The sequence below is a fragment of the Lemur catta genome, chromosome 9 (assembly GCF_020740605.2).
Source record: "Lemur catta isolate mLemCat1 chromosome 9, mLemCat1.pri, whole genome shotgun sequence".
NCBI lineage: Eukaryota > Metazoa > Chordata > Mammalia > Primates > Lemuridae > Lemur > Lemur catta.
Genome location: NC_059136.1, coordinates 100485006 through 100494877, shown reverse-complemented (window position 1 = coordinate 100494877; position 9872 = coordinate 100485006). Strand labels below are relative to the sequence as shown.

At 36.8% G+C, this 9872-nt stretch overlaps 1 protein-coding gene across 1 annotated transcript; it reads left to right on the top strand.

The window, feature by feature from the left end:
- The first annotated feature begins 324 nt into the window (after positions 1-324).
- On the top strand, positions 325-2958 carry PPDPFL (pancreatic progenitor cell differentiation and proliferation factor like). Its single transcript, XM_045561070.1, has 4 exons — positions 325-409; positions 1590-1667; positions 1770-1869; positions 2748-2958. Exons 1-4 carry the CDS (start codon positions 355-357, stop codon positions 2758-2760), a joined length of 246 nt encoding a protein of 81 aa, XP_045417026.1. The 5' UTR covers positions 325-354; the 3' UTR covers positions 2761-2958.
- The last annotated feature ends 6914 nt before the right edge of the window (positions 2959-9872 follow it).

The following is a 9872-nucleotide window of genomic DNA, read 5'->3' as shown; positions in this document are numbered from 1 at the left end:
AAATAGGTGAGTGATTGACAATATCACGACTCTGCTAACATTTTTTCACTGACCTTTAGTTTTGTTTTAGGTGGAATAAGTTGCATGCATTGTTTGTAGCGGGGCATAGAGTTTTCCTTTGTTTTCCAACTAAATACAGTAGTTGATCACATTTTTTTGTTTATTATATTATGTTTGATTGCAATAGTGTATAAATTTTTAAATTCCTTTATGAGATATTTATTACATGGTAAATGATGTTGTTTTGCAACACGTGCATGGAAAAGGAAAAGGAAAGCCCGTGGTGTTAATATCAACGTCTCTTTTCTAGACTGCTGCTCGCGGCCTGGCAGGCACTTTGTCACGAGTAAAGCCATGGCGTCGGTACCTTCCATCGGTTGCCTTCTGGCCAAAAATCAGTATTATCGAAGTAAGTTGCTGCGTCAGTGGGGAACATCCCTAGATAATATGATTTGAGGTGATGTTTGGGGGACTTTGTTGACCTATGTGTCGTGTTATGTTCAGAACTTAAGGCAGACAACTGACAACCCTTCGTGCGAGTGGAGGAAACAGAAACAGCAGGAGTCAGAGACTGTCTGAACCAGTGCTGTCAGCTCGGCTCTCTGCTCAGGCTACGTCATATCAATGAGGCAGTTAACAGATGAAAATAAGCTTGTGTTTCCTAATTATATTTTAACTTAATGTACTTTGCATTTCATAGGATACATTAAACACTGATATTTTACACAAATAAGATATTATTCAATTCCTTAGGAAAGAAGGGATAGCAAGATTCTGCTTTAAAGATTTTATAATTTTCATTTTCTACTATGGATAAGTCAGCATCTATCTGGCCCATTTTATTTTTATTAATTTGTCCACCTGTGCATATTCATAGCTGAATATAAAATTGTAGCTTCTTAAATAAGATTGAGATATTTCATAAAATAAAATGAGCATTTCAGAACCAAATTAACATTTATTGAAAGTATCCATGCCAATAAAATGTAAAGAACCTCTTATTGCAAGGGTTGTTTGTAGCAGTTAGAAACATCTGTTGATTTATCCTTCTTACAAAAACTTTAAAAATGCCCATTTACTTGATGGTATTTTATCAACAGAAATTTTTGTGTATTCTGGTCTTTTAAAAGACTTATAGGCTTAAAATACAAGTCTAAAAAGACAAATGAAATGTTTTCGTCTTATAAAATACCTCCTTAATTTCTAAATGTGATAACTTTTATAGAATTTTAAATATCTACATATGTAATATTTCTAATATAGGACAATAATATCCATTCTTGATTCTGTACTAAGTTTTTGAACTTGACAACATTTATAATATATTTTAAATTGTGCATCTCTATGGGGAGAGAAAGAAAGAGAGAGAGTTGTCCACCATGGAAATTCATATACCTTATTAGCAGAAAATGTAGTATTACTTATTATGGAAGATTTTTAGTGATTGATAATTTGATTGATTTTTCAATTCATGAATACGCAGGCCAGGAGTAAATGACTTCAAACCAGGCTGCGTGAGAGTTTGCAAATAAATAATGTGTGCATGCTTGTTTGTTTGCCAGTTATTTATTATCGTTTGTTTCCTGCAGAGTCCAGTGTTTCTTCAGTGACTTCTCTAACTGGCTCTGATTCCGTTAACTTCGTAGATGAGGACAAATCCCAGCAAGGTACCTAGTTTATTTCTTATCAGTGTCACTCTCATTATTTCCCTTTGTTTTTACTCTCTTGAATTTGTCTGATACAGGAGTATTGTGAATTTTATTTAATAGGGTTACCCGAAGTGGCGGAATCCACCTGGTGGTTTAAATCCTTTTTCCATTCAGAATCTGTGCTTTCCAATGTGAGAATGAGAGGTCTGTCTGCTAATAGGTAAGTGTCAGCCTTTTCTGATGAGGATGTTTATTACTTAGTGAATGGCACAATGCATGTAATAATTGCTATGTTACCCAATCAGGATGACAGGCAGTTAATTGTCCCTTGAGGGTGACAAGGCTTTGATATGAAACACACCCTGAGATGGGTGTCCCTCATTCTGCTCAACCAGCAGTGAGAACATGGAGCTCTTTCCAGCTCTGCCACTGAACGTGATTGGAGAGTCATCTTTGTGTCATTGTGTGGCAAGCAATGGATTGGGAGTCAGAGCAAGGTTGTGAATTTGTTTTTCCAACACTTTCAGGAAAAGAATAACCAATGTCCAGCTGCTGTCCTAGATCAAAGCTAGTTTAGCCTCATTGCTGGTTTCAGTTAGCTTCTGTGCTGTGCCAGTTACTAGGTAGAGTGTATTGGTGGGTTTGGTACAGCCATTCCCATGCATTTGAACTCTAATACACTGAACAGCACAGTTATCCTAATATTTTTCAATATCATGATTAGAACTTATTTCATTTTTTAGACACTTTAATGACTAGCTACTAAATGGAATAGAAAGAATACATAAAAATGGAGTTCATGAATTCTGAAGTAAAAACAATGGTTTTGATGAATTTTCCACCTAAGATAAATTTAAAATAGAATCAATATTTAAAAAAAAACAATGTAAGGCTAATTGTTGAAGATACGTTTTCTTTATCAAATTTATTGATTTTAATTATCCAGATAAGTTTTTTAAAATTTATTTGTCTACTTTACTTGACTATGAAGACAACCTAAATTGCAATAAGAATTTTATATTATTTACATTAATACATTAATCATCTTTGTATTGCCATTCAATGAGCATGTTGGTAATAGTTGACTATTTTATACAGCAGTACTAGTTGATTCTGACAATCAAGATATTCTACCTGCTGCAGTGCCACATAGGTGACCGTCTACCTGTCAGCACTCCAGCTATTCCAGAGGACTCTTCTCCATTGTGAGAAGACAACTTGCCTGATATCTCATCTATGAGACAAGATCACAGCAGCCGCCAATATAGCAAAAGCTTATGCACTTCCACAGCAGTAAGACTATCATTGCAAGAGGCAGCAGCTACTGGAAAAGCATGCCTTTAGAAACATGCAACCTTTCAAGGTAATGAGAGCCTGCAAGTGTAGCGATTTATACAAAGTAGCCCTGTCATTATATTATGTTTATTAAAAAATTTAAATTAGACTATTTTTATTCTTTTTTTTTGTTTTTTGACAGAGTCTTACTCTGTTGCCCCAGCTAGAGTACAGTAGTGTGATCATAGCTCACTGCAACCTCAAACTCCTGGGCTCATGCGATCCTCTTGGCTTAGCCTCTGGAGTAGCTGAGACAATAGGCCATGCCACCATGGCCAGCTAATTGTTTCTGTTTTTAGTAGAGACAGGGTCTCACTCTTGCTCAGGCTGGTCTCGAGCTCTTGACCTCAAGCAATCCTCCCACCTCAGCCTCCCAGAGTGCTAGGATTACAGGCATGAGCCACCACACCTAGCCTAGGCTTTTTAAATGTCTGCTGAATGATTTACTGTGCCTTAGAACTGAAGCATCAATGCTTCACACAATGGTTAAAAGGACATTGGATTCATAAGTACAGAAAAGAGTTGCAAAAATTGCATTTTTAATTATAAAATTTGGAATTAGCAAACATATTCTCAAACATATTACCTGCTGAATATAGTATTGTACATCTAACCAATTTCTGATTGTGTAGAATTTAAAATTCCTGATTTTAAATAATATTTAACAAGATGGAAAATTATTATAATATAATGTAAGTGAAAAAAGCAGGATAGCGTACTATATATGCTGTGATTTTAGCTGTATTAAAAAGTTGCATATGCATAAGAATAAATTGAAAAAAACCATACAAAAATAGTAAAAGTGGCTGTTTCTAGAGATTGGATTATGGGTGATTATCATTTTCTTCTTTATATATTTTTCTGTATCTTCAAATTTTCTAACATGACAAGTTTTTCCATATAAGTAGAAAATAATAAATGTTAATATAAAAGAAACACTAGAATAAATGTTTTCAATGTGTATATTCCCTACACCCTATTTTCCTTAATATTGGGTAGATGAAACCTAACGAGTTTTATTTGCTTGCAAATATTAATATTTTTCAATGTAAAATGTGAGGAGTAGCTATTAAGGACATTGCACTCACTTAGAGGTAGATATCACTGCAGTCCTGTGGCTAATGTTGCGGTAAACATCCAGTAGAGCCCACATGGTTGTTTGATAGTAGAACTGTCTTCTTACCCACCTGCACAGCCATGACAAAGCACTGAGACTGACCATTCCCAGTAATAAATGCTACTGCCCAATCACTTACTCTTTCCAAATGGGAAAAGCATTCTTCAATTTTGTGTTCCTCTGGTCACTTAGCTGTCAATGAAAGAACTCAAATATCACTTTGGCCCATATGATTGTTGCTTACATATTACTGCTTTCTAGGTGGTTTCCTGTAAGCATATTTTTCGTATGTTTTTAAAGACTGATTAAATTTTTGGAACATATATTTCCTTTGGTTTTAGTCTAAAATTAAGTCATGTGATTAAAGACTAATTTTTTTAAGTGAGATAAAAATACTGTGAAACAAAATGGTAAATTATGAGAGGTTCTGTTTTTACTTTAATATTATCAACAAATTCCATTTTGCTTAATCACTTGGTATATGTGTGAACAGATTGCTTATTTAGGTTATTTGATGAATTTCCTGAAATACTCTAGCAAGTTGTTATACTTTGTTTATTCAGAAAGATACCATTTGTTTAAATACTTTTATTAATTTATTTTTTGGCCTATGTGTTTGTAGCATTTTGAATGTGTCAAAAATTATAGCTTTTATGTCAGTGTAGACTGGGTGTTTATGTTTCTGAAAGTTATTATGGTTTTAAGTAGTTGAAAACAATCTTAAGTAAAAAGAACAAACTGGGAGGTATCAGTCTACCAGACTCCAAGCTGTACTACAAGGCTATAGTAACTAAACTGTATGGCACTGGCACAAGAACAGAGATATAAACCTTTGGAACAGGACTAAGAATCCAGAGATGAAACTATCCGCATATTGTCATCTAATCTTTGACAAAGCAGACAAAAACATACACTGGGGAAAAGAATCTCTTTTCAATAAATGGTGCTGGGAAAACTGGATAGCTACATGTAGAAGATTGAAACTGGATCCCCACCTCTCACCTCTCACAAAAATCAGTTCAAGATGGATAACAGACTTAAACCTAAGGCATGAAACCTTAAGAAGCCTAGAAGAAGATGTAGGGAAGACCCTTTCAGACATTTGCCTAGGCAAAGAATTTTTGAAGAAGACCCCAAAGCAATCACAACAGCAACAAAAATAAATAAACAGGACCTGGTCAAATTGAAAAGCTTTTGCACAGCCAAGGAAACTATCATTAGAGCGAACAGACAGCCTACAGAATGGGAGAATTTTACATAAGATTTTAAATCAAACATACCATAAGCATATATAGTTATTAAGCACTTTAGAATTGTTACATACATACACACACACACAAATAAGTGTGAGGATGTATGGATAGATAGATAGCTAATCCTGAAAAAATATAAGAAATGTCTCTGGAAAGTAATGTTAAAGTGAACTCATAAAATTAATAAAAAATATGAAAGGATTCCTGACTGCTATTCCAGAGTTTTTACAGAATTAGGATGATAGAAATAAATAAAAAGAAAATATATCTTTTGGTTAATTCTAGGAAATTTCTTCTGATTTATAAGAAGACACTTTGGTGCTATCTTTAAGAAGGACGTGGCAGGTAGGTCTCAGCATAAGTGTGTTATTTTAGTTAAAATATCTCCTGCTTGCCTTTGTTGCCTTTTGGGTAGATAATAGTGAAGGCCTAATGTTAGGGAGGTGCTGTCAGTCCAGATGGCTTGAGATGCAACGTGACCATTCTAATCTGACAATATGAAATATTGTTTGACTTCAAGTGGATATCTGTGTTAAGTACAACAAGATTTTGATAATTTACACTCAGGTTCTTTGAAATTGTATGTTGGGGTTCCATTAATTTTTTTGGAGATACAGTTTTGATAGCAGGTTTCAAGTTATTGACCCCATGTCATCTACAGATAAAACCACCACTGCCAGTCTGTCAATTCTCACTAGAGTACAAAGTTCTTAAGCTGGAATTTAGGCCTACACCATATGTAAAATTTTGGGTTGTAGGAAACTAAAATGCAGAATTGCATTTGGCTACTAAAGAATGGTGATAGCTAAAATTATTTCCAAGAGTGAAAGTCAGGTTAAATGGAATAGAGCTAAATAAAGAGTCATAATTTATCCAGGCTCCATATGAAATCTTCTGACTTAATACATCAAAGCCAAGCTCATGGTCTTTATACCTCACGATATCTCCTTGTGGTATCTTCTGTCTCAGATAATGACAACACCATTTATCAGCTCAAGCAAGTAGCAAGTTATCCTTGGCATCCTCCTTCATATTCAATCCAACACCAAGTCCTTTCAATTTTATTTTAATGTTTCTGGGATCTATCTACTTATTTTCTTTCCAATTAGCACTACCTGAATTCAAACTTGCATTATTTCTCCCCTGGGATATGACCATGACCTTTTAATTGATCTACTAACACCATTTTTATCTCTCTTCAATATAATGCCCTCTACAAAGTGGCCATAATCGTCTCTACAACTTATAATCTGATGGTACTCCCCTATGAACACGCTCACACTCTCACATTCACACACACAAGATGCAATTGCTCCTGCTGCAGTCGGGGCAAAGTCACAGCTCTTGCCAGCCTGCCACGGTCCAGCCCTGCTCACCTCCAGGATCTGGGCCCGGTCCTGCTCCCCACAGCTTCCTGTGCTCCCGCTACACCAGGCTTTTCTCAGTCTCTCCTACACATCGTCTTCACTGCTGCCATAGGGTCTGTCCTTGCCTTCAGCTTAGAATCTCCTCACTTAATGTCTACTCAGCATTTGAATCTTAGCCCAAAAGTTAATTACTTAGATAAACCTTCTCAAGCCTCCTTGATTCAATTAGATTTTCCATTATCAGCTCTGGTAGCCCATGTCTCTCTCCTTCCTGGCACTGCTCATACTTATAATTTTACGCTTGTCTGCGTAGTTATTTGGTTGATACAGGTTTTATCCACCACACTGTAAACTACTTGAGGGCAAGAACCAAGAATCATGGCTTTGCTCGTCTCTGTGTGCCCAGTGTCTGCCTAGCAACAGATACTTGTCAAGTGAATGGTGACGGCTCATTAGCCAGGACGGACCCCACCCTCAAGCAATATTACTTTTCAGTAAGAAGGAGAAAACACTATATCAATAAAGGAATAAAGAAAATATTTTTCAATAGTGTTACATGCCTGAAAGGATATGAAACAAGGTGTTTGGTTGGAGAATGACTGAGAGAGGACAGAGGGAGAGGGAGGGCTGCTTGTAATGCCGTAGTTAGGAAAAGACTCAGTGAGAAGTTGGCTTTGGGGCTGAGTCCTGAAAGATGAAAAGTGGCCAGTTTTGTGAAAAGCACTCTGGACATAGATAACACCCAGGGCAATTTAGCACACTGGACATAGTGTACCCGGTCTCTTGTTAGCTGTTGTCATGAGGCAGCTGCTTCGGAAGAACTTGGCATTTTCTACCTAGACATCAAATTGTTGACAGCTTCTGTTCCTGACTAAATTCAGACTGAGAAATGGTGGGGTTTGGGGATTATGCCCGTTCTCCTTAAAGTCCCTCGAAGTGAGCATGCACCATTCAAAGCCACACTGCACAGCAGCAGGGCCGTGCAGTCACCTCGCCTCTCGCAGTTCCTGTGGGGACGACCTGGTGGGCACGACCTCACCGGTGTCTCCAGTCCATGAAATGATTTTCCGAACTACCACGGTAAGTTTTACCCAATCATTTTCTTCCCACATCTCACACCAAACAATTAAATACATTGACATTATTTAAAAGATTCTTCTCTAGTTTCTTTTTGACAAATTTTCTTCCTAGAACTATTTTATGTCAAAAAAAAAAAAAAAACTTGAAAAAGGGAGTGCTATGCTCTCATGTCCTCACTTACAGTCAAGAAGAACATACCTCCATTCTGGCGTCTGAAACATTTTCCACTACGATAGTCTGATTATTTGGTTCTCAGAAGGACCAAAAAAAGCAGACGATGTTTCCAATGCATCTTCAAACAACTTTTATTCAACCTTTAAACACATTTTAATTAAATTCATTATAATCACATATTTATTTCACTTATATAGAGAAAAAGAATGTATGTTTTAATAGTTTTATCTAAGTGAGTTAAATGTAAAAGTTTTACTTCATCATTTTTTAATCAGGTATATTGGAGTTTGTTTGCCTCCAAATTATAAACCCCAAATAAATCCTTTACATTCTAGTAATTACTTGATTAACAGGCAACTGGAATATAAACTTCATAAATACTTTATCCTTTCCACATGCCCAGCAGAGGTTTTCAAGTTAACAAAAGAACAGTTACTGGAACTGTGATTTGTATGTCAACTCACCACAAAGGTTAGGGTTTGAAATTCCTTTGCAAAGAAGAGTGATATTTGTGCAATCTTAACAAGTAGGTTTAGGAAGCTACTTATCTTCAAATTTCAAGCTAAATTTCACCATGAGAAGAGAAGACAGGTAAAACTCATAAAGCAAACTGCTCATTTTACTTTGTTCTTTTCCACCCTAGGTGGATTTCACATGTCCATTTATTTTCTGTCACTGCTGATACTGTTCAGAGTTCTGGAAGGAGACCACACTGCGTTCTCTCTGTTGTGCAGAAAACATCCCTCTGCCTTGATAGATTTGGCTGCTCATTGCGGTCTCCGAGTCAGGAGCGCGTTTGAGTCTGTTTGACCATGAATATAAAATCACAACTGGTCCTGAATTCGGTACTCCGCAGCAGCAAGGATCCCAAAGTGAAAGCAAAATAGGCTTCACTTAGAGCAGCAGAGTAGGGCCAGAATAAGAATTTGGGGATCTGTGGAGATGCACTAAGTGTCCCAACACATATTTAAACGTTTAGACAATCTGTAACTGGTCAGTTAATTCCAAATCGACCAACAAGTATTTTCTTTCTGAAAACCACCTTTTTAACACTGTTCCATATTCTTCCTCCTTTGCAAATAAATGACAAGTTTTAGAGAATCAAATCTCTCTCCAGCTCCTTTTTCTAATTAGTTATTTTCAGCATTTGTGTCAAGTCTACCTCATGTTCCTCCAAATGGCAATCACGACTTCTCTAACGCCAAAAAGTTAGAGAGGTGCTAAACCAGAGGGAAGGGCTAGCAGTGCATTGCAACAGGTGGAAACTCCACACAAGGCTAGGCTCGGTTGCTATGTAACGAAGCAGCAATTTATTGTAGCTAAGCTGCAGCCCTGCAATGCTCACAATCTGGTGTGCCTAAACATCATGTGAGGAGTTGGATAAAATGCCGATGCCAGGGCTCCATGTCCAGAAATCCTACATCAATAGTCCTGACTTGAGGCTCAGGAATCTCAGTCTTCAATGAAGGCTCCTGGAGACTTGTTTCCGACACGAAGGGAAATGCTTCCTTACGTTGCCTGTTGGCAAAACTGCAAGCATCCCTCCGTCCCTCGTGTCCGTCCCTCCAGGAACAAGCTGCTTCTGCCACGTTGTGCTGGTAATTTTAGGTGTGAAAAGCACAATGGACTTGGGAAAACAAGTGAGTGATTTTGGAAACAAAATCCTATAAGATAGAGAGGTTATTTCAAAGGAGGAAGGGTTAGGAGTTAAGCCTACATGAGCAATCAACTTCACAGATGGTAGGAAGAGCTGGAGTTTGAAAAGATTATAACGTTTTGTAGATAGTTTCCTTTTATATCCTTACATGTTAATGATTACAAAAAACTGCTAATTTTAAATTAAAATGGCTTTTTTGGTTTTTTTGTTCATAGCTCATTCATGACCTATGTTAGAGAT

Excerpts from the sequence above, each read along its gene's own strand:
- PPDPFL (XM_045561070.1), top strand. The coding sequence starts at position 355 with ATGGCGTCGGTACCTTCCATCGGTTGCCTTCTGGCCAAAAATCAGTAT. Across the intron at positions 410-1,589 it reads CAAAAATCAGTATTATCGAA|AGTCCAGTGTTTCTTCAGTG; the intron begins GTAAGTTGCTGC and ends TGTTTCCTGCAG. Across the intron at positions 1,668-1,769 it reads TGAGGACAAATCCCAGCAAG|GGTTACCCGAAGTGGCGGAA; the intron begins GTACCTAGTTTA and ends TTTATTTAATAG.